At 43.9% G+C, this 26,041-nt stretch overlaps 1 protein-coding gene across 4 annotated transcripts in view; it reads right to left on the bottom strand.

Moving 5' to 3' along the window:
* LOC134348367 (partitioning defective 3 homolog B-like) overlaps positions 1–26,041 on the bottom strand; it is a 1,227,036-nt gene that overhangs the window by 331,644 nt on the left and 869,351 nt on the right. For all 4 annotated transcript variants that reach the window (XM_063051617.1, XM_063051616.1, XM_063051618.1 and 1 more), the window contains one exon: positions 4,150–4,434. In XM_063051617.1, the coding sequence (XP_062907687.1) occupies positions 4,150–4,434 (285 nt within the window). The remainder of the gene's footprint in view (positions 1–4,149; positions 4,435–26,041) is intronic.

The raw sequence follows: 26,041 nt of genomic DNA on the forward strand, positions 1-26,041 counted from the left end.
AAGGCTTCTATTTTTCAGGGCAGCACCTCACAGCTCCAGCAGCACACCCAGGATCAATCCTGATTTCTGCTGTCACCTGTGTGCAGTTTCTTCCTGGGATCACATTGTTTTTTCCCCACAACTCAAAAGCATGCAGATTGGTGCGTTAACTGGGTAGTCGGAATTGCTTCAATGGGTAGAATCGGCTGCAGCTAATTGGAAAAGGCAAAGGATAAAATAGATGAAGTAGGATTAGTGTGAAAAAAGAGCACGTGATACTTGCAACAGACTCAACAGACTGTAGGGCCTTTTTCAGTGTTGTATATCTTTACGACTCTGCAACCCATTGGTTTGATGGTCGAAAGTAAGGGGGCGGCAGTAGATGAAATCTCCAGGAATATTCTAACCAAAGTTTGAAACTTTATCAGCTAACTAAAATTGGCTGTGCATCAGATGTGGAGAGACTGAGCACATGCAATCAGCCACATTTTCTTCAAGACAATATGCAAGATCATGAAACGCAAGAAATTCTACAGGTGCTGGAAATCTCAGCAATACACACAAGTGAGGGAGAAACTCAACAAATTCGATACCACCTACAGAGGGGAATAAACAGTCAATATCTTGGGTTGAGACCCTTCCTCAGGACTGGAAAAGAAGAGGGCAGAAGTCAGAATAAGAAGGGGGTTGAGGGGGAGGAATTGAAGCTGGTAGGTGAAGGGTCTCAGCCCGAAACATTGGCTGTGCATTCCCCTCAATAGATACTGCCTGACCTGCTTCAAAGACCTGGCTTCAAGGAAGCCACGACCAATTGCTTTGGAATAAAATGTATATTTGCATGACTGAAATGGGAAGACATTGTTAGAGTAGGACAGTGCATTCTACTTTGAATCACATGTGATGAAAATGGTTCTTCTTGAGTGTGAGTTAGTTGAGGTCATAATGAACAGGAGAAAGAGGAGGCAGAATGGGGGAGTGAATGAAAAATGAGTGAATTAGAAACTTGGGCCAGAACAGAAGCTTCAAAATCAAGATTCCAGTTTTGAAATTGAGCAGAACGAGAAAAACATTTTAGATCTAAAGTTTATTTAAAGGGTACCACATCCTTAAAAACCACAATATTTTGTAGTCAAACATGAGTCAACTCAAGACTTGTGAGTAATTTGCTTTCTTCAACAAAAGATAATTGATAATTCCATCATTCCTGAACTGGGAAGTTTAAGTTTACTACATCCCTGTCAGCTTTAGCTCAGAAGGCGGCATTCACTTAATCAGAACATGAGTATACAAGCCTCCTTCAATAACCTGACATGTACATGACTGCAGTAACAAGGTCACAGGTTTCATCCATCCATTGGACAAGACTTTAGGCTGAGGATCTGTTCTGCCCTCTTAGTTGAATACAAAAGTTCCCAAGGCAGTATCTTGTACGGCTGGGGAGTTCTCCTCAGTTTCCTGACCAATATTTATACATCAGTCAACATCATTAAAAACAGATGGCCTGGTCATTATTACATGGGAGGAACAGCAGAACACTGGTCTTGTAACAAGAGATCTGGATAAATGATCTGGATACATGAATTCAAGTCCCAATTCGGGAATTGAAATTCAAGTCATTATATTAATCAGTATTAACAACCATGAATTAACATAATTTGTGGAAATCCCAATAGTTCATGGATCTCCCTCTGGGAAGGAGAGCTACCATCCTTAACCAATCTGACTTAAATCAGCCTGCACACCTATTATTTCGGTTGACTACCATTTAAAATAGACTAAGAAGGTACGTGATTCACACTCTACCAATGAATGTTAACAAACCTTGCCCTAGCCAGCAATTCTCTCATAAAAGAGTCATTAATAGAAGACTCTGGTTGTGGGATCTTACTTTAACACAAATTGGCTGCCATTCTTTCTACGTGGTAACAATGCACTTCAGTAGCTGGGGAAAAAACTTTGAGTACTGTGAAAAGTTGCTATGTAAATGCAAATCTGCCTTCCTTTCATGTTACCTTTTCTGCTACAGCAAGGCTTGCTTTGCCTTTAGTTGCCGTGTAGGGCATCTGAGCGTCAGATCCACTACCCTGCATATCAGATGGTTTGCTTCTCCCAAATTTAATTCAGCCAGCTGGAGATAACAGTTGAAATTTGTTCTCACATCGTTGGGAAAGAAAGGAGCAGTTTTCACATGGATTAGAAGGTGAAATTGGCCACCATGCCTACTCCATCACTTGGAGTCATAGAACTGAAAGCACTTGTCCATGCTGATAAAGATGCCTATCCAAGTTAGTCCCATTTGCCTATGCTTGACCCATATCCCTTTTGGCCTTTTATGACACTTATGAAGGGCTCACTCAAGACCTTATCCACCCAGAAATTACAGGGACTCCTTTTCAAAGACTTCCCCAAGCAATGTTTACATCCAAAGTTTATTATCAAAGAATGTATAAATTATACAACCTTGAGATTTGTTTGCTTACAGGCAGTTGCAAAGCAAGGGACCACTAAAGAACCCAATAAAAAAAAATTACGACCAGGCCCAATACCCAGAGAAAACAGAACAAATCATGCAAACAATGGAAGCGAGCAACAACAACAGCATTCCGAAACAAACTGACTCCTTAGAACCAAATCCTTGGAGCAGCCTGGAGTAGGCCCAAATCCTCAGTATTCAGTTCATCACATCAGAAGTTATAGGTTATATTCCACCTGGACAGACCACACTGAGATAGATCTGTGACTTCCCATGATCTCAAATGCAGTTCTCGAGTGTGCCCTGCTTGTGCTCACAGTCAAAGTGAAGATCACCCTCTGTCTCTACTTACTGGCTTCAGCACACTCTGGACCACTGCCATTGGCCTCTAGCATACCTCACTGTCTGCTTGTTGCTCACTACAGCATTAGCGTAGTCATCCAAACTCCGTACTCAAGACCTCATCAACTTTTCCTTCAGCCCATTTGCAGTCTTTACAGGCCTACTCTCATTCAGGTACACCACAATCCATGATTAAAATACCCCAAAAGGTCTCCAAATTTCCCTACCAAGGTGGTTATTTGTCACATGTTCATCAAAACATTGAAACATACATTGAAATGCATCGCTTGTGTTGGGGATGTGCTGGGGCAGCCCACAAGTGTCACCTTGCTTCCAGCGCCAATGTAGTGTGTTAACTGTAACCCTAACCGTGGAGTGAGAGAGAAGACTGGAGCAAGTGGAGGAAACCAACACTCTCATGGGGAGAACATACACATACTCCTTACAGACAGCAGTGGGAATTGAACCCGCCGATCTTACAACTGATGCTGTAAAGCATGGCTCTAACCACTACATTACCATGCAGCCCCACCAAGGAGGACACACTACCTGCAGATAAAGTCCACCAGTTGCCTATCTCTCCTACAAAACACTCTCCCTATGTCTCACGTCACTGCAGCAACCAATCCTAATGAGTCAGCACCCCCCAGTAGTTGAGAATGCTGCTTGTATTTTGCATGTAGATTTTTATGTGCTGGCTCTGGAGGCTGCAGCCACACGTTATTGCAAGAGATAATTTGAATGCCACATGTTGAAGCGGAAACAGCACGTTACAGAATGCATTCTGACAATGCTGTTTTGCAAATAATCATAATTTTCATGGCAAATTTTAAAAACGACTGCTGTTTCAGAACACGTGTACAGGATTCATAAGCCAATATATTCAGGCATGGCTCATTCACTACTGGTCATTTTCTAAACAGCACTTTTCAGTACTTGGTTGTGAGTGACTGGTCAAAGTTGAAGAGGCAAGAAAAGTTACATTGGTGCACATTTCCAATCTTTGAACAGCACTCAGTACCAGAGCCCAATCCAAGTTTTCTTCTTTTCAAATCCAGGGATAATAAGGCATTAAGCAAAATCCCTGCCACCTGCAATCAGTTAGGTCAACAGAAGTAAACATTTTCAAAGTAGGATATTTATTGTTACGTAACAAGGATTCAAACAAATGCGAATTTCAGATGTGATTCTCAAATTCTAATGTATTAAATTTCACAGCTCTTGTCAATTCTTTTAAAGAGCACGGGAGGGATTGGTTTGGTTTACAATGCTCCAGGTGTCACTTCCAACAGCTGAAAGAAGCAAAGTGTGAAGAATGCATCGAGAGGATATGCCTAACACAGCATCTCAATTACCTGTCAGGAGCAGGAGGTCGCTGCTTGTTGATCTTGGCATACAGTCCGTCCAGGTTCTCTTGCTCTACATTCAAAGCCCGAGGTGGGTTTATTGGCTGCAGCTGTGGGGAAGGGGGCTTGAATCCGCTGTGGGACACTGCTGGTTCCCGGAAGTGGTTCACCCGAGCATAGTTTGGGTCCATGTCATCGTCTTCAATGTCAGGCACCGAAAGGCCGGTGGGAGGGAGCTGATCATAGCGTTCCCGTGCCAGCTTCTCTCTGAGCTCTTGATGCTTGGCTTCAATCCTGGAAGGACAGGAAAACATAACATCAAAATCAAGAAGTTATGAATTATGTCTGATAATGATACTCTCTTCAGAATTTCTCCCTAAATTGATTCGATTTAAATTTCTGGCAAACCACATTAAATTTGGACCCAATCTCCCACTTAAGTGTCTCCTCATGTCCCCCAGCCTCCTTTTACATTGACTTTAAATAAATAGCCTCTTGTTATCGACTGTTTGGTTATGGAAATATTTTCCTGTGGCGACCCACTTTCTACGCAGGCAAACCGGCTCACAACATGGTGCTCACGTCAGCACAGAGGCCAACCCCAAAATGGTGCTGGGCCGCCTTCTTCACCAGCAAGGGGAGAAAGCCCGCACACGGGAAGAGACTTTTGTAATGCACCTCTGACGTCATTTCTGCCCGGAGAGGGCGGGAACGGAACTGTGTAAAAGCCAGTGCCGCGAAGTTTGAATAAACTAGTCTCGAGTGCAACTTACGGACTGCGTGTCATTATTTCTAGCTCTGTGTGTAGCACATCGCTACATCGATGACCCTGACAGTCCAAACGGGATTTGGACCAAAGATGACCGACTCTTCATCTGTTCATGCAGTTTCGCTAAAACTGCCAACTTTCTGGACGCTGCGACCATGTGTTTGGTTTGACCAAGCAGAAGCCCAGTTCCAGATTCGGCAGTTATCTTCTGATTCGACGCGTTACTATTACGTAGTGAGCTTCCTTGATCAAGAGACAGCCACCCAGGTTGAGGATTTCATACAGTCTACCCCAGAAGAAGGCAAATATGCAGCATTCAAAGCGCTGCTCATAGGGACCTTTGGCCTCTCATGGCATGAGCGAGGTGCCCGCTTGCTGCACCTGGACAGTTTGGGAGACAGGCTGCCATCAGCATTAATGAATGAGATGCTGGCCCTGGCTGAAGGACACAAGCCCTGCCTCATGTTTGAGCAGGCATTCCTAGAGCAACTGCCCGAGGACATACATTTGGTGCTGGCCGACGCAGATTTCAGTGACCTCTGGAAGGTGGTGGCCCGGGCAGACGTGCTGTGGAAAGCCAAGAGGGAGAGCGGGGCATCCATCGTACAGATTACCAAGCCACGCGCCCAACAGCAGGCCAGACCAGGCCCGGCAACAGAGCGCACACAACCCAGAGGCAAGAGTGAGGAGGCCAAGGAACAGTGATGTTTCTATCTACCACCAGCAGTGGGGCACAGAAGCCTGCCATTGTCGCCTGCCCTGCAAATGCCAGGGCCAGGACAGCCTCTTGTATGTCTGGGACAAACAGTTGGGACGCCGCTTCTTGGTCGACACCAGAGCGGAAATCAGCGTCTTACCCCCGACGGGGTATGACATCCACAACAGGGAGCCGGGACCCACCCTGAGGGCTGCAAACAGCAGCACGAAACGGACCTATGGCACCCGCACAGTGCAGCTGCAGTTCGGCGCCAGCCGGTTCATGTGGGACTTCACACTGGCCGCCATGGCCCAACCACTCCTGGGGGCGGACTTCTTGCGAGCTTACAGCCTGCTAGTCGACTTGCAAGGGAAAAGACTGGTCCATGCCAAGACTTTCCAGACGTTCTCCCTGGGTGAAGCCAAGTTGCCGGCCCCACACCTGAACTCCATCATGCTGTCTGACAACGAATTCACCAGAATCCTGGTGGACTTTCCATCAGTTCTGGCACCGCAGTTCACGGCAGCCATGCCCAGACATGGAGTACAGCACCACATCCCGACCCAGGGACCACCCCTCCACGCCCGCACACGAAGGCTCCCCCCCAGACAAGCTCCATCTAGCGAAGGAGGAGTTCAAGAGGACGGAGGAATTGGGGGTCGTACGGCGGTCCGACAGCCCATGGGCCTCCCCCCTGCACATGGTGCCCAAAGCAGATGGGGGCTGGAGACCATGTGGCGACTACCGCAGACTGAACGAGGCTACAATGCCAGACCGCTACCCCCTGCCGCACATACAGGACTTTGCAGCAAACCTGCATGGGGCAAGCATCTTTTCCAAGGTAGACCTCGTCCAGGGATACCATCAAATCCCGGTACACCCTGAAGACATCCCCAAAACAGCACTCATCACCCTGTTCAGCCTGTTCGAATTCCTCCGAATGCCGTTCGGCCTGAAGAATGCCGCACAGACGTTCCAGTGGCTAATGGATGCGGTGGGACGCAACCTGGACTTTGCGTTCATCTACTTGGACGACATTCTCATAGCCAGCAGTAGTCGTCAGGGGCATCAGTCCCACCTCCGCCAGCTCTACACCCGCCTGAGTGATTTCGGCCTCATGATCAACCCAGCCAAATACCAGTTTGGACTCAACACCATCGAATTCCTGGGCCACAGGATTACTAAAGACGGGGCAACACCTCTGCCCGCCAAGGTAGACGCGACCGCCACTTCGCCCGGCCCAACACAGTCAAAGGCCTGCAGGAGTTCGTTGGTATGGTGAACTTCTACCATCGCTTCCTCCCCTCAGCAGCCCGTATCATACGCCCTTCGTTCACCCTGATATCGGGTAAAGGCAAGGACAATACTTGGGACGAAGAGGCCGCGGCCACTTTTGTTAAAGCCAAGGAAGCCTTGGCAGATGCCGCGATGCTGGTGCAACCCAGAACGGACGTTCCAACCGCCCTCACAGTGGATGCATCCAACACAGCAGTCGGTGGGGTGCTGGAGCAACTCATCGAGGGGCGCTGGCAACCCCTGGCGTTCTTCAGCAGGCACCTACGGCCACCCGAACTCAAGTACAGTGCCTTCGACTGGGAGCTGTTGGGACTATATCTGGCAATCCGGCATTTCAGGTACTTCTTAGAAGGCAGGCCGTTCACCGTGTTCACGGACCACAAACCGTTGACCTTCGTGTTCACGAAGGTGTCTGATCCCTGGTCAGCCTGCCAACAGTGACATCTGTCCTACATCTCTGAGTACACGACGGATATCCAGCATGTCTTGGGAAAGGACAACATTGTGGCGGACGCACTCTCCAGACCAGCTATCCAGGCCCTGTCCCAGGGAGTGGACTATGCAGCACTGGCGGAGGCGCAGCAGGCAGACGACGAGATGCCCAGCTACAGGACCACAGTCTTGGGTTTGCAGCAGCAAGACTTCCTCGCGGGCCCACGTGAGAGGACCCTCCTCTGTGATGTGGCTACCGGCCAACCTTGCCCCATCGTCCCGGCAGCCTGGCGGCGGTGAGTTTTCCACTCCATACATGGCTTGGCACACCCCTCTATCAGGACAACCGTCCGGATGGTCTCCAGCAAATTCGTGTGGCACAGACTTCACAAACAGGTCAGTGAATGGGCCAAAACGTGCACGCAGTGCCAAACAGCCAAGGTGCAGCGGCACACCAAAGCCCTGCCGCAGCAGTTCAAACCTACCCGCTGGAGGTCCGACCACATTCATGTGGATATCGTGGGGCCCCTGCCAGTGTTGCGAGGAGCGCAGCACCTCCTAATTATGGTAGATCGGTTCACGAGATGGCCAGAGGCGATCCCGTTCACCACCACCACCGCTGATTCTTGCGCCCGAGCGCTGATTGCAACCTGGGTACCACGCTTCAGGATACCGGCCCACATTACCTCCGAAAGAGGCGCCCAGTTCACCTCCAGCCTGTGGTCAGCCTGTTGGGAACACAGCTACACCACACAACTGGCTGTCATGGCCCACCTGAAAGGACCTCACTGGGTGGACGAGCTTCCCTGGGTCCTGCTTGGAATCTGCACAGTGCTCAAAGAGGATCTGCACACCTCTTCGGCCGAGCTGGTGTACGGTGCACCCCTGGTCGTCCCAGGAGAGTTCATACCAGCCCCAAGGGGGCAAGAGGAAGAACCCGCAGCAGTCCTGGACAGATTACGCGAAAGGCTCGGCAACCTGACCCCCGTAATGACTTCACAGTACGGACAGAACCCGACCTGTATACCCAAAGACCTGCAGAACTGTAAGTTTGTATTTGTACGAAGGGATGCACAGTGGGCACCGCTACAGCGGCGTTACGAGGGGCCGTTCAAGGTGATCAGGAACAACGGGTCCACGTACGTTCTGGACATTGGGGGGAAAGAGGAGGTTTTCACAGTGGACCAACTCAAACCGGCCCATGTGACTTGGCACAGCCGGTCGAGGTTCAGGCACCGCGGCGCAGAGGCAGACCTCCGAAACAGAGACTGATCCAGACCGTGGACATTGGGGGGTGTATCGCCGGTTCTGGGGTGGGGGGGGGGTTATGTGGCGACCCACTTTCTACGCAGGCGAACCGGCTCACAAAATGGCGCGCGCGTCGGCAGAGAGGCCGGCCCCCAAATGACGCTGGGCCTTCTTCTTCACCAGCAAAGGGAGAAAGTCCGTGCGCGGGAAGAGACCTTTGTAATGCACCTCTGATGTCATTTCCGCCCAGAGAGGGCAGGAACGGAACTACGTAAAAGCCAGTGCCGTGAAGTTTGAATAAACAAGTCCCGAGTGCAATTTACAGATTGCGTGTCATTATTTCTAGCTCTGTGTGTAGCACATTGCTACATTCCTTTGTTTAACCTATTTAAATCCTACGTGATTTTAAATATCCAATTTCCTTCTAGCATTCCCTCATCTCTGGAGTACAACTGATTTTACAACCTATGGACTCACTTTCAAGGACTCTACTACTCATGTTCTGAGTGTTATTTATTTCTTTACTTATTTATTATTATCTGTTAGTTTGTATTTGCACAATGTGTCTTCTTTTCCACATTGGTTGTTTGTCCGTCTTTATTTGTGTGCAGTTTTTCATTGATTCTATTGTACTTCTTTGTTCTACTGTGAATGCTTGCAAGAGAATGAATCTCAGAGTAGTATATGGTGATATATATATATACTTCAATAATAAATTTACTTTTAACTTCTGAACTTTGAATTTCAATGCTTCTCTACTCTCCACATAACTCTAATCCCCCATTTCCTGAATAATCCAGCACTTGCTCCATTGACTTCTCCAACTTCTAAAGTGTAGAGTCCAGAATGGAAGGCTGTTTGATCTTTGCTGAATATGAAGGCAAAAGGAGTTAAGGGACAGATCACTGTGTCTGACTGAATAGTGGAACAAGCTTAAGCAGGCGAATAGCCTGATTCCTCCTGTACCTATCTGTCAAGGACTGACACTCCTACGTTTGAAAACATTTTCAGCGCAATATAACCCATGTACAGATGTCCAGCTTTGCATAAGTGAATTCCTATCTCCCTGGTCCAGGGACCAGAATGCTATAGGGGTCTATGACCCGAAGATGTCTTGGAACCACCTTGGTGTTTGTATCTATCTTTTATAGACATAGAGCACTACAGCACAGAATCAGGCCCTACGGCCCATCTAGACTGAGTTGAACTTTTATTCTGCCTAGTCCCATCCACCCACACCTGCACCACAGCCCTCCACACCTATCCAAGCTTATCTTACATGTCGCAATCAAACCCTCACCCACCACTTCTGCTGGCAGCTTATTCCACATCACATCACCCTCTGAGGAAAGAAGTCCCCCTTAGGTTTCAGATAGATTACATATTGTGGATAAGACCAGTATGGATTCGCTGAAATTAAATATTTCCTCAACTGTTCCTGTGGGGGAGAAAATAGATGTTTTTAGCTCCATCACTAACCTTTTCATTGTCATAGTTCAAAAGGCAACAAGACAGAGAAAACCATTTCCACAGATTCCATTCACCTGTTTAGAAATTATTGGGCATCTTTTCCCTTGGCACACCTATCCAAAATGCACTACACCTTTTGGAACGCGGTTTCCGAGGGAACCATCAGCTGACCACCTGCACTGAACTGTCTCTGCCAAGATAGCTACAGGGCTACTTAATTCAAGAATTGGCCCTGTTCTTAATCCAGATCTATGCAAAACATGTCTCTCAGCAATGGTGGTGATAGAAGGAATAGCAAATTATGCAAAATAATGGATTAAAAATGTAGCATTTATACATCGTCTTTTTGATCATTATGTATCCCACATCATTTAATAGTCAAATAAATATTTTAAGTTGTGATTGAGGTAATGGCATACAAATGTGATAACAGCTGAATGATTTGCTTTTGCAGTGGTAAATGAGGAAACAATATCATCTAGAACACTTTCACAATTAATCTTGTGATGTTTTTAATCTTCACCTGAGAAGGGGAACTGTGCTATATTTAAACTTTGAATTGAAAGATATCTCCTCCAAATACACACTCTGTACTGCGCTGGTAAACTAAATTGGTAAATTAGTTGGAACACACAAAATACTGGGGAAACTGTCTCACTTTTTAAAATATATAGCATTTCTGATTTTTGCACAATTTTTAATCTATTCAATATACGTAAACTGTATAAAGTATATGGAATATGATTTATTTATTTATTTTATATTATTCTCCTATATTATGTATTGCATTGAATTGCTGCTACTGAGTTAACAAGTTTCACATCACATGCCAGTGATAATAAACCTGATTCTGATTCTCAGTTAGCAAGTAAGGCAGCATGTATAGAGAGGAATAAATGTTGACGATTTGGGAAGGAGGGGAAAAGAAGCCAGAATAAGAAGGCAGAGGAAGAGGGAGGAATACAAACAGGCATATGATAGGTGAAACCAGGTGAAGGGAGAGGTGGGTGGGTGGAGGAAGGAGATGAAGTGAGAAACTGGGAGGTGATTAGAAAAGGTAAAGAGCTGAGCAGAAGGAATATGATAGGAGAGAACAGTAGCCCATGAGAAAAAGGGGAGGAGAGGCACCACAGGGAGGTGATGGGCAGGTGAGGAGGAGGGAAGGGGTAAGAGGAAAGCTGGAAAGGGGAATGGAAAAAGAAAAAAGGGGGCGGGGAGAATTTACTGGAAGTTGGAAAAATCAATGTAAATTAGTTTATTATTGTCAAATACATCAAGGAACAGTGAAAAACTGACAAGCCAAGGAAATCGTAGGTCAGTTGTGGCTCCCTTAGGCTACGTCCACACTAGACCGGATAAATCCGTAACTGAAGCTTTTTCTCTTTGTTTTGACCCTCCATTCACACTGAAACGGTGTTTTCCTCCCCCAAAAACGGAGCTTTTCTAAAACGTTCTCCAGAGTGTTTAAATCTGAAAATGCCGGTTGGGTGTTCTAGTGTGTACGGGGTAACTGGAGGTTTTAAAAAACCTGTCGTCCCTTCCATCGGTGAAGAGACTGTGGCTGTAGGAAATGTTTCCAGGGTGACCCCTCTGTGGGAGTGGGGAAGATGTTGGTGGGGCCACCCGGGCGTCTGTGTGTCCGTATGTGCAGCTATTGTAGTGGCTGTGAGGCTGGTATTGTGGCGGTGAAAAGTACTGGGGGGAACCATCATATTCCTCATCATTGCAAATCCCTCTGCAACATAGTCACTTTTTCAATGTTTGTCGTCAGCTGGGTCATACTGTCCGTGAACTCCCTGTCAGTTGCCTCCATACGCTCCAGTATTTGTTTTTTCAGTTTTAAGCCCTCCTGTATGAGAACCAACAGCTGTCCATAGTTTGGCAATTTCCTTTTAAGTTTTTCTAGTCTGTAACTGGACAAACGCGCACCAAGTATACCGTTTCCTCTTCGCTTGTTTTCTGTAGATGTGTCCTGCGCATGCCCAGTAGGAGCAGATTTGCCCAAATACCCGTTTTAATGTGGACAGGGGTATTTTCAAAAACGCCTGGTGTGGACACCTATCGTTTTTATGCGAAACCAGCGTTTGCAAAATTATCCGGTCTAGTGTGGACATAGCCTTAGTGTTTGTTGTCTTGGGGTAAATAGAATGGAACTTTTCATGCAGGATCAGTTCCTCGCTAAACCCACTTTATATCTTTAAAACATTTTGCCATTAAAGCTATCTTTTTTTCTTTTAAAAGCAGTGGAGACACTGCTTTATATACTTCATAAACAATGTATTTCTCCCTAAAACTTAAACTCACATTTCCAGTTTCCTTATGTAAAACTTTGTGGAGATAACGAGGTTCCAAATTAAGATGATAAGATTCAGTATTTTTGCAGTCATCTCAATTAATACTACATGCTCTTTGATAAAGTTTTCTTCAGGGTTTGTCCATTAAGAGTGAAAGATTACATTCAACCCACAAATGAGAGATGAGAATGTCTCATTAATTGACGAATAATTTGGGGACAGTTGAAAGCGGAACAACAGTAAAGGTAATGGTCAATAGAAAAACATTATGAAAGAGCCACGCTATAAACAGAGATAAAGCAACCAGGGTGAGAAGGGATTGTTAGAAATACTGCAGGACCTGTGCCAGCCAGTCAAGGAAAGGAAACTCGAGGTATTCTTTATAAAAATAACCATTCTATTCAATTGTGAATAATTCAGTACAAAGCAATCTGGATATGACCAACAAGAGTCTCTGGGTGTTCTCACAGATTAAAGTATGAATGATGCTGGGTGGAACATGCTTTCATAATACATCACTCTAGAGCATTCAATGCCCAAGTATACAGGTGATTTCACTGAACTCTTGGACAGAGTAAATTTGATCCCAGCATAATCTCTCCTATGATTCATTTTGTTCAAGGCCAGAAACTACAGGGGTGGATAAACAAGGCAAATCTGAGAAACCTTCAACTCTGCTAATGAATATCTCAGGAAAAAGTTAACAGATGGAACTCGAACTGTTGCCTCACAGTGACCTTGTTTTGATCATGGCCCTGGCTGCTTTCTGTATGGTGTTTGCACTTTCTTCCTGTGATCGCATGGGTTTCTGGGTTACCTCAGGCCCTGCCACATCCCCAGGATGTACTGGTAGGTTAACTGACTACTCTACATTATCTTTAGTGTAGGTGAAAGGTCAAAGAATATCAATGAAGTTTATGCACACGTGTGAGGGAGAGTAAAGCAAGGGAAAAGGGAAGAGGAACAGATTGATGAGATTGCAGTGATGTGAGCGAGCAGCGGATCCAAAGGAAAAAATTATCTTCTCTTATGTTGTAATGAATACGTAACGGCACCCACTACCTCTCATGTTTATTCTTTGTTAAATTTCATTCGTCATTCAGTGGGGATTTTTTTGGGAGAATTCATTTTTTTTCAGTTATTGTATGATTTACAAAACCAACACATTAAATATTTAGAGTTAGCCAAGCTGCTGTGGCACTCTTGCCTCCGTTAGGTGGTTACAAATTCAAGACCGAATCAACACTAGTCAAGGCTGATAATGAGGCACCAAGGGAGTGCCACGTTGTTACAGTGTGTGTTTCTGAGCCCTCCTTGTCTTCCAGTTCCAGCTTTGGTGGGTGCTGATCTCACTTCACTCTGCACGCTATTTGCAGAGTGCTTAACCATACTGAAACTTTTGTTCACATAAGCCTTTGTGCCTCTCCATGACAATTCCATCTCAAGACACATTTGCCAGATGTCAGCTTTGGTTCAAGGATTGCAAACTTGCCTCAGAATCAGAATGATCCAGTTCCAAGTCCCATATTGTATCCCAATACAAAGGGGAACAGTGTCAGAGGTGTCTCTGTGCAATGAACTGTTACTTCTGCACATGGAAAAGCTCCATAACTTCCATCGGCACTTCGTGTGTATTGCTCTTAGAACTCTGATTCCCCGTTACCCGCGGTAACCATGGTTGGCACAGTTAGAACGCAGCCTAACTTTAATGATGGACTATACAATTTCTATCCGTCAGCCGCACTACTAAAGCACATGAAGACTTTGGAGAAGGAATAGGAAAATATTTACTAGAAAGACTCTGAAAATGAGTGATATCAGTTCAGTGGGTGACGACTGTTTCCCTCCACCCCAACACAGAAATTCAGTAACAGCCCCTAACCCTTTCAGACTCCTTTCAGAAACTGACATCAGCCTGCACCAAGACACTGGCGCCATCCATTCCAATCTGGGAGCAGCTGTCAGACATTTGATCCCTGATCTACCAGTCAGGTTGTACAGCTCTACAAAAGAGCAAAGTCGTGTGTGTGTGTGTGTGTGTGTGTGTGTGTGTGTACGCGCACGGTTTGGTGGGGGGGGGGGAGGAGGGGGTTCCGAATTGCCAATTTCTTTGACGTGAGATTTCTAGAAGAGATTATCCTTGAGAACAACAGACTGGGGAAAAAAAACTCATAAAATCTTTTGTTAAAGAAAGATACAGCATTGAAAAAGGCTTGTCAATCCACCAGGTTCACACCAAAAGCACCCTCTTTTACACTAATCTTATCCTAACTCATTTTATTCTCTCTACATTCCCCTCAATTTACCCCCCCCACCCCAAATCTATTACTCACCTACAAACTAGAAACAATTTATAGTGGCTAATTAATCAGATCAACCCCCATATTTCTGTAATATGGGGAAAAATACAGAGTACCAATGGGGAAACTCAGAGGGTCACCAGGAGAGCGTGCAAACTGCATACCAAAGCATGGCAGCGTACGGGTTAGAGCACCAGAGATCCAGGTTCAATACCCGCCCCTGTCTGTGAGGAGTTTGTATGTTCTACCTGTGATCACTTGGGTTTACTTCAGGTGCTCTGGTTCCCTCCCACATCCTAAACTTGTATGGGTTAGTAGGTTAATTGGTCACATAGGTGTAACTGGGCAGCCGTGGCTGGGATCAGTGGGTCGGAAGGGCCTGTAACTGTGCTGTATCTCTAAATAATAAATAATAAAAATATCGCCACATCAGGTAAACAACAGACACAATCACACTGGCTCTCCGCTCTGCTTTGGGGCACATACTGGAGAAAACTGCAAAACATTTGTCAGGCTGCTGTTTTATCGATTACAGCTCAGCATTCAACACCATCATAGCTCAATAATAAACACTAAGCTTCAAAACCTGAGCCTTGTACCTCCCTCTGCAACTAGATCCTTGATTTGAGTCCACACGTGGTATAGATTGGTTATAACATCCCCTCCTAGTTGACAATCAACTCAAGCGCACCTCAAGGATGCCTGCTCACCCCACTGCTCTACACTTGCTACAGTTGTGACTGTGAGGCTGGGCACAGCTCAAACAGCATCTATAAACTCACTAATGACACCACTGTTGTGAGCAGAACCTCAGATGGTCAGAATCAGGTTTATTATCACCGACATGAGTCGTGAAATTTGTTAACTTACCAGCAGCAGCTCAATACAATACATAGCAATACAAAAAGGAAAAAAAAAGGGGTAAATCAATTACAGTAAGTATATTGAATAGGTTAAAAATTGTGCAAAAACAGAAATGATATTTAAAAAAATGAGCTGGTGTTCATGGGTTCAGTGTCCATTTAGGAATCATATGGCGGAGGGGAAGAAGCTGTTCCTAAATCGCTGAGCGTGTGCCTTCAGGCTCCTGTACCTCCTTCCTGGTGGTAACAATGAGAAGAGAGCATGTCCTGGGTGATGAGGGTCCTTAATAATGGACGTCGCCTTTCAGAGGCACCGCTTCTTGAAGATGTCTTGAGTACTAAAGAGACTAGCACCCAAGATGGAGCTGACTAATTTTACGACTCTCTGCAGCTTCTTTCGGTGACCAGGATGTGTAAAGGAGTTAACAAATCACTGATGTCACAACAACAACATCACATTCAATATCAACAAAACCAAGGATTTATTGTGGACTTCAGGAAGGGCAATTCAGGAGGACAGGCGCCTATCCTCATTGAGGGGTCAGTGGAGTTAAGGAGGGGAGCAACTTCATGTCCCTGGACATCAACATCTCAGAGGATCCATTTTGGGCCAATACATGTTGAAGCAATCATGAAGAATGCACGCTAGTGGCTCTACTGCATTAACAGTTTGGGGAGATTCAGTATGTCACCAAAGACTCTTACAAATTCCCATAGAATGGTGGAGAGCATTTCGACTGGTTTCAGCTCAGCCTGAAGGCTCCAAAGCACTGGATCACAAGAGGCTACAGGAGGGTGAAGACTCAGCAAGTTCCATCATGAGCACAACCTTCTCCATCATTGAGGACACCTTCAAGTGACGGTGACTCAAGTTGGTAGCATCCATCACTAAGACCCTCACTGTCTAGTACACGCCTTCTTCTAGTTACTACCATCGGGGTGGAGGTACAGGAGCCTGAAGACCCACACTCAAAGATTCAGAAACAACTGCTTCCCTTCTGCCATCAGATTTCCAAACGGTCCATGAAGCCATGAACACTACCTCATTTTTCTTTTTTTTTGCAATATTTACTTATTTATAGTAATTTCATGTGTTTGCACTGTACTGCTGCCACGAACAAAAACATTTCCCATTATCTAAATCAATGATAATAAATCTGATTCTGTTTCTAATTCCATTAGCACCTGAGGTCAGGATTGAACCTGCATCTCTGGAGCTGAGAGGCAGCTGCCCAACTCTCTGTTGCCAAGTAGGAAAAATATGGAGCAGATTCCTCCTACACCAAATAAAGAACTCAACTCCACCTCCTCATGTATTCTCTGCCTCCCCTTCCCTCTCCCATCTATCTTCACTCACCCTCCACTTCAACGACCCAGAGATCACAACTTTAACACATTTAAGTTTCAGCCGTTTGACTGTCTGCATTAAGCAATAGCCTTTTGATTTCCGAATTGAGAAGTCTTGCACCGGAAAACAATCCGATTTTACTGCAAATGGTGGCATTAGTAGAACCACAACACCACGGAACAAGTGACCACAATGATTGAAAACATTCTGAAATCTGAACATGAGAAAGTGGAACACAACATGATACATGTATAAGTTCGAAGAATGACTTCTGAGTTGCTGTAGTTCATCATAAACAGACACATTACAAACGCAAGACAGGACACATTCCATTCCCCAGGATGGTCATCTGTTAATAATCACTACTGCGCAGGATCGCAGAACACATTAACTTTTGGTTAGTCATTGTTTGAATTCTTATGCCTGGGATGAGAGGGTTATTTTTATAGTTGCAGCAACAGTTTAACATGAAGCGCATGTCAACTGTCAGGAAAGGAAATACTGATACAAGTGTGCTAACTAAAATATCAAAATACCGAATGCTCCCACATTACAAAATCTTCTGCTTGCTATTTTTTTCTGGACTTTGAGGAGCCAAACTTCTGAAATTAGTTGAAATGAGAAGCAGGGGTAGTGCTTAAGCACTAGGGTATTAATCTTATCTCTGTCAGCTTGGCTTGCAGCACAAGTGGTTAAAAACAAGCCGACATCTTTCAGATGGATCTAAATTTTGAGATCAAAGGGCATAAACATGAAGTTTAGACACAGGCTAATGAATTGTAAAAAAACATGCACTGTGAACTCATTTCATTCCTCTCTGATAAGATTCCTTGTTTCACTCCTATTTCTCATATTTGGAATGTTTCTGTTTTTTGAAGCATGGTATCATGATATTGTACGAACCACAATAACCACCTTTATTAGTGATCATTAAATAAATCATCTTAGTTTCATGTCATAGGAGCAAAGCTTCTATCTCAGTCACATGTCACCCTTTCATCCACAATATGAAACTTTAGGTGGCTCTCTTGACATGCGCATTTTGGAATTAATGATGATTTTGTAAAGACAGCACTTAGGCCACAGTTAGTATATTGTGTACAGCACTGGTTCCCATATTAGAGGAAGGATGCAATAACATTGAAGAGGATGCAGCGGAGAAGTCTCCAGGGCTGAAGAATTAAAGTTATAAAGAGTAATGTTTTACATTGGGGTTGTTTTCTTTGGGAAAAGATGTATAAAATTATGGTGGGACTGCACAGAATATGTTGTAAATAGAAAGATACTATTTATAAAGAGGTTGAATGAAGTGAATGTTTCACTTAACTAGAGGAGGGATAGTGGTCAGAAATACTGCTTGAAGGAGTAATGAAAGCACAGATCTCACCTCATTTAAGCAGCTTCTAGATGAGCACTTGATGAGCTGGGAATAGAAGGCTATGGATCAAAAGCTAGGAACTGGACTGACTTTGGACAGCACAGATCCAGCGGAGTGAAGGATCTCTTTCTGTGCAGCACATTTCTATTATTGTATGAAAATCAATATGAGTGATTCATAGCAATCAGAAACATCAAATTCTGCTTCTTTTCTCTAACCATTCACTCACTGAATATGGGCATTGCTGGCAAGTCCAGCATAATCTGAGCCCCAGATGTCTTTAAGATAGTGGTATATTGCCTTCTCAAACAATGGGGTCTGTGTGATGAGTTGTGTCCGGACGTAGATTGTTAGAACTTCTTAGGATCCTGACAGTGTCTTTCCTTTTTTAATTAGTGTATACCAAAGTGAAACTTGCAAGTGACCTGCTCTTGCAGCCCTAATGTTGCGAGGTTTGGGAGCAGCTGGTAAGTTGTTCCACGGTATCTTAAAGATGGAGTACACAAAAGGCAGATTGTATCAGTGGTGGTAAATGGAATAAAGGCTGGATGAAGTATCAACCAAGCAGGCTATTCTGCCCTGTGTTGAAATACACACATTCTTGAAGAGCTGCATCCATTCTATCCCACTCCTGGTTGTACTTTGTAGATGATCATGGACTTTTAAAAGTTAGCATGTGAATGACTCGTCACAGATATACACTTAGTCTCCAGACTGCTACCATAACACTCAGGAAGTCAATGATAATGAGTTCATGAAAATAATTTTGAATACGAAGAAGTAGATACACTGTTTGGTTGTAGATGGTCACAGTTTGACATATACCTGGAATGTTTGCTTTCTGCTATTTGTAAACCTATTCCCAAATGTTGTTCCAATTTTGCTGCATGCTCTATTATCTAAGGAGTTGCAAATGGAAATGAACACTCATACAGTTACAAGCTAACAGTCTCGCTTTATGTCTTTGTGATGGACAAGACACCATTGATGAGGCCATTGTAGATCATTGGACCTGGGGCACAGCATGACAAATTCTTGTTGTGACACTTAGGGACTGAAAATAATTGATCTCCAAATCCATAACCTTTCTTCTTTTGAATGAGGATTAAGTCTAGCCTGTGGAGATTTCACCCCTTGATATTGCCCCATTGATGTCTTGATCAGTCAAGTGCTGCTCTGATGTCAAGAGTAGTTATTTTTAATTCGACCCTCAAGCCCTTGTTTAGACCAGACATTAATGAAGCCCGGAGCTTTGCAGTCCCAGTGAAGGAAAGTGAACATTGGTGAGGAGGTTAAAATATCCACGTTACAATCTGATGAAAGCTCATCGACCTGAAAAAAAAAAGCACTTGGGTTTCCTCATTACAAAAGGTCCCTAACCTGCTGTATATTTTCAGAACTTAGTGGTTTATTTCATATTACACTACATTGCTCCTTCATCATTTTAGTGCTTGTTAATATCATCAACCCCTTCCATCACTGTGTAGGTGATTAGAAGAAGTTGTGTGGGATTCATCTGTACAGCTGAGCATGTAATGGATAAGTTTGAACTGAAGAACAGTTCGTTCTGCAGCTCATACCTTCAGTACCATAGCCAAGGATCACTGCCTTTAAATCCAATTAATGCCCTCAGCCATTTTTGACATTATATTGGGTGAAATGAATTGGCTGAAGAATGGCTTCTGTGATGGTGGGGATCCTGGGAGGTAGAAAATGATATCAAAGCTTAATGTCTGTTAATTATGATCCTTCTATAAACCACAATGACAAAACCACGGTAGCGTAGCGGTTAGTGCAACGACATATAGCTCAGGGCACCGACGTTCCGAGTTCAATTCTGGCATCCTCTGTAGGCAGGTTGTACATTCCTTCCTGTGTGCGTGTGTATTTTCCTTGGGTGCTCCAGTTTCTCTCACAGTCCATTGACCTACTGGTTAGAAAGTTAACTGATCATTGTGATTATATTGCTGAGTAGCTGGGCAGCATGGCTCAAAGGGCTGGAAGTGCCTGTTCTGTGCTGTATAAAAAAAAACTGATGTCACGTCAGTCTATATTGTGCCATGCTTTATTTTTAATTTCAGTGTCTCTGAAAGGAATTCAACAGGTAGCAAATGCCAGGTTTATCTAAGCTGCTAAACAGGATTTGCTGCACACTTACTTGAGTATGTAAATCAATCCTAATGCAAGGGATTTTTGAGGATGCATAGAGTTAGAATATGCATAAAAGTATTCCAAATCTGGATTTGTATTGAGACTTCTAGAATCTCAGGATGTCCAAAAATGCTTTAGAGGCAGTGCAATATGTGTTCATTTGCTCTGCTGAAAGTGAAGTCTGACTTTGAAGATGGCAAGGGGCCTTAGAAAGAGGCAGCGGAGGATCATTCATGAATACATCTTTCTGAAGACAATATTTCACATTATATTTCATCATAAGAGGAGGCTGTTTGACCAATTGGATCTATGCTGGTACTTGTATTCCATTCTGTCATTTACTTCTCTGTAATCTATTCCTACACAACACAACGATTCTCCCAACAGCCAGCTACACCTGGAATAACATACAGTAGCCAATTAACCTAACAACTGCTACACTTTTGGGATGTGGGAGGAAATGAGAGCACTGGGGAGAAACCAACACAGCCATGGGGAGAGTATCCAAGATCAGGAATGAACCCGTATCAAGGGGCATCAGCTCCAACCACATCAAAATTAACTTTTCCATGGATGATATATCAGAAGTATTCATTGGGTTCTGAAAGATACTCAGACTTGCTTTGTTTATCTACTACCTGTAGTGCCACTGTTTCACCCAGTCGAGTGCAGTTTACAATTTGAGGCACTCTGAAATATTGCCAGTGTTTTCCCCATTGCAGTCTAGTATTGGTCCTGAAAACAACAGGCCCATGTGAAGGGCACATTTGCCTACATTTCCAAACCATCCTTAGCTGAGATTCCACTGTCTAACTACCATAACACTGATCAACTAAATGAATTGGAATTATAGAAGGGTCAATGCCATTTTCCCAGTTTGCCCGTTTTTGCAGAAGATACTTGTGCTCATAAGCCACGACTGCATCTGTCCTAGCTGCACTACATCGCACCATGCTCCTCAAATAACCATAGGCATCCAGAGTAACACACACACACACAATGCTGGAGGAACCCAGGAAGTTTGGCAGCATCTATGGAGAGGAATAAGCAGTCAACGTTTCGGGCCAAGAGCCTTCATCAGAACTAAGTAAGGTAAAGTTAGTTTCTTATCAAAGTACATATATGTCACCATATACTACCCTGAGATTCATTTTCTTATGGGCATACTCAATAAATCAACAGAATAAAAACAAAGACCACCCAGCTAGGGTGTTCAACCAGAGTGCACAATACAATAAACTGTGCAAATAATAAAAGTAAATAAATAAATAAGCAATAAATATCAAGAACATGAGATAAAGAGTCCTTGAAAGTGAGTCCAATGGTTGTGGGAGCATTTCAATGATGGGGCAAGTGAAGTCGAGTGAAATTATCCCATTTAGTTCAATAGCCTGATGGTTGAGGGGTAGTAACTGTTCCTGAACCTGGTGGTGAGTGGTGAGGGTCCTATACCTTTTTTGTGAAGGGAGAAGCAGGTAGAGAGCATGACCTGGGTGGTGGGGGTTCCTGATGATGGATGCTGCTTTTCTGCAACGGCGTTTCATGTAGATGTGTTCAATGGTTGAGAGGGCTTTAACCGTGATGGATTGGGCCGTATCCAGTACTTTCTGTAGGAGTTTTCATTCAAGGGCTTTTGTGTTTCCATACCAGGCTGTGATGCAGCCAGTCACTATACTCTCCATTGCACATCTATGGAAGTTTGTCAAAGTTTTTGATGTCACGCCGAATCTCCGCAAACTCCCACGAAAGCAGAGGCGCTGCCATGCTTTCCTCATTATTGCATTTATGTGCTGCACCCAGGATACATCTTCCGAAATAATAACACTTAAAGTTGCTGACCCTCTCCACCACTGATCCTCCAGTGAGAACTGGCTCACGGACCTCTGGTTTCCTTCTCCTAAAGTCTATAATCAGCTCCTTGGTCTTGCTGACTCAAGTAACAGGTTGTTGTTATGACACCACTCAGCCAGATTTTCAATCTCCCTCCTATATGTTGATTTATCAGCAACTATGACTTGGCCTACGACAGCAAACTTGAAAATGGCACCAGAGCTGTGCAAAGTATAAAGCAAGTAGAGCAGGGGACTAAGCACACAGCCTTGTAGTGCACTTGTGCTGAGGGAGATTGTGGAGGAGATGTTGTTACTAATTAAACTGACTAACGTTCTGCAAGTGTGGAAATCCAAGATCTAATTGCACAAGGAGGTATTGAGGTCAAGGTCTTGGAACTTATTGATTAGTTTTGAGGGGATGATGGTATTAAATCCTGAGCTGTAATCAATAAAGAGCATCCTGGTATATGCATCTCTGCTGTCCAGATGTTCCAGTGTTGAATAAAGAGCCAGTGAGATGGCATCTGCTGTGGACCTATTGCTCCAGTAAGCAAATGGGAGCGGATTCAAGTTGCTTCTCAGGTAGGAGTTGATACTGTTTCATTTAAGTGCTACTGAGCGATAGTCATTGAGGCAGGTCACCATGATCTTCATGGGCACCGGTGTAACTGAAGCTTGCTTGAAGCAAGTGGATACCACACACACTGCTGAAGTAAGAGGTTAAAGATCTCAGTGAACACACCAGCCAGTTGATCAGCAGAGGTTCTTTGTACGTGGCCAGGTACCATGCCTGGGCTGGATGCTTTCCGTGGGTTCACCATCCTGAAGATCAGCCTCAAAGATGGAAATCCTAGGATCATCAGAGGATGTGGGGATTTGTGAAGGTTCCTCCATGTTTTGATGGTCAAAGTGAGTATAGAAAACACAGAGCTCACCTGGAAGTGAAGCCCTGCCATAAGTGTTGAGCATCCTTTGTTGACTGAAGTTCGGTCCAGAATTGCCTCTTTGCCCGTGAGACAGTTACTCAAATAACTAGGTGTATATGGCTCACTGAGCTGCAAGAAGTGATGGAGTGAAGTAACATCCATGCTCTGTACACACTCTTAGGAGGAAACACTGCGCTTTATTGAGAAACAGCTATTCAAGTTGCTTTTACTGTTTGTTGGCAAGGCGTGTTGTAGGTATTTCAACATTGTTAGTGTTACCTTAAGACTGATTAATATAAAAGGGTAGACCGCAAATGGAATCTGTGACCTTTGTCAAATGTGCAGCTCAAACAAGGCAATGCAGTTCTCAATACATAATTACTCTCAAAACAAGGGATGACAAATCATAATGGGGAGCCACATAGCAGAACGGTTAGTGCGATACTATTACAGCTCAGGGCATCAGAGTTCGGAGTCTAATTCCAGCACCGTCTATAATGATTTGTACGTTCTGCCTGTGACCGTGTGGGTTTCCTCTGGGTGCTCTGGTTTCCATCCACAGTCCAAAGACATACCAGTTATTTGTCATTGTAAATTGTCCCATGATTAAGGTAGTGTTAAATAGGTGGATTGCTGGCCACAGTGTATCTCTAAATAAACTGAATAAATAAATAAACAAAAAATAAATTAAATTAAAATGGGAGCTTGAATAACAGCCTGTGAGTACAGTGTGGTTGTTTAATATCAAATGGTGGGGAAATGATATTAATTCGGGTGGGAGCAGATATCCATTTACAGTAGAGCAGAGATCGTGGCTCAGAAGGGAATAAAAATGGGGTTCCAAAGTTGACCAAAAAAATTGGAGGAAATTGATTCCTGATAATCCCATTCAATGTGATTGGCAGTACCTAATTAGCTACTGGAGGAATATATTAATTCCGTAAAGCTGATCAATGAAGCAGGACCCGTGAGGTGATTAAGAAGTAGCCTCTGTAGCTTGATTTAACAAAAAAAGTTTTGTGAGGAGGATAAGAGACATTTAAGTATTCTTCTACTGTTCCTCCAAAACCAGGAGGATACACTATACTTTTCACCTGTAAAAAGGAAAGGACAAAGGCAGGCAGGCCAACGAAAGAACAGCAGCTAGCAACATTGCATTCTCCACCTTGAAGCTAAGTTTTGCTTACAAGCAGAAGGACTAAGTTTCACATTTTTTACACTGATACATGAACTGGTAATAAGATAAACTTGCTATTATATCTTTCAACCATCCTTGATTTTGTGCAGGTTGCATGAAAAAAGAAAGAAAATTTAATGAAAACATTTATAGCTAAAATAAATCTTAGCAATGCTCTATATTTGTACCAAAGCTGCTCTTCCTCTGCCTTGGAGCACTTGATGCTTATACAGAAAGCAATGAAAGGAAAAAAGTTACATGGTTTTCCTCTGGCATCTATCATCTTGAACTGCATTAAATATTTAGCAACTAAAAATGTTTTGCCGATCTAAACTAGAACAAATTACTTTGGGAGCCAATAATAATTGTGGTCAGACTTTTGACAGCAATATTGAAAATAGCTGCCGGTATTTAAATAAAATAATGGGATTCCTAAATACTGACCTTGCAGAATTTATAATGAACATTGAAATAATAGCACACTTCTCAAAATGACTAGAATATTTTATAGGAAACGTACAGTGCGGATTTGATGAGGAACTGCACTGCAGTGGGCTGGCTAAAGAAAAACAAATCTACAACGCCCACAGAAAGGAAAAAAGAAATGGGTTTCAAAAAGCAACATGAATTTTCTTTGATCATACTCTGGCACAGTTTCACAGCAGCAGTGACTAACTGGCAGGTTTAACCAATCTGAGCTCTCTTTCCTAACTGGCAATTGAGCTAACATGCACTTCTGTCTGTTTCTATAAATTAAGAAGTGCTGACTCTTGCACTGGTGTCAATGACTCATTTGGATAATCTATATACACTTGATTCCATTTTGATCGCTCTGCTCCCTGTGTGCATGTGTGAAAAAGGATTTAAAGTGGGGGTTAAGATGACTGAGTGTTTACACTGGGCTTTATGTGGTGAGATATCTGCATCAAGCCATTGCTTTCTATATAATACATGCTGCACGAGAATCATGCCAGTTCCAGCTTGTTCTCAACGTCCGGCCTCGGGCACAAAATTGATTGGTGAATTCAAGGCTTATTCGATCACTTCTTTGTGGTTTAATGCAGGAACCAAGTGGCAGGTATCTGAAGTATAATGGCTGTAACAGATGATCTTCTGAATTTTTGCATGCCATTTCTATTTCCATTATTATGACACAGAGCGTAGAACGTCACTGTACCTAGCAGACAATTTGCAGTCAGAGATTCCACATCTTTACAGAACATTCTCTCCATGATCTTTGCTATTAAGGAAAGGTATAAAAAATCATGGATTTTCCACCATAGGGTGAAAGACCATATGGATTTGGATACTCAATCTTAATTCTGGCTGACAGATGTAGTATTTTCTCCCCACTCATCTTCAAAGCTGCCCCTGCTGGCATGCACTCCATAGTATCTCCCACCTAAAGTGATGACATCTCCTGGATTACTATTACCATAATAAAATGGTCAAACTTCAAAAGAATCCTAATTCCAAACATCTTATATTTAACTTAAATTCACTTAACCTGGATGCATGACCAGGAAAAAATTGGATGGTAAGTAATACAAAAGGAAGAAAGGCCAAAAGCGGGGCATGTATGATAGGTTTTGAGGAAGAATCAGCCAATTGGGAGAGTTTCACAGGCACATTTCTGTGTATTATTTCCAGGTGAAGAAGTCCCTTTTGCTGTTGCTAAAAGATTGGGTAGCGGGGTGGAGATACATCTTTACCAAGGGAG

The sequence above is a fragment of the Mobula hypostoma genome, chromosome 6 (assembly GCF_963921235.1).
Source record: "Mobula hypostoma chromosome 6, sMobHyp1.1, whole genome shotgun sequence".
Taxonomy (NCBI): Eukaryota; Metazoa; Chordata; class Chondrichthyes; order Myliobatiformes; family Myliobatidae; genus Mobula; species Mobula hypostoma.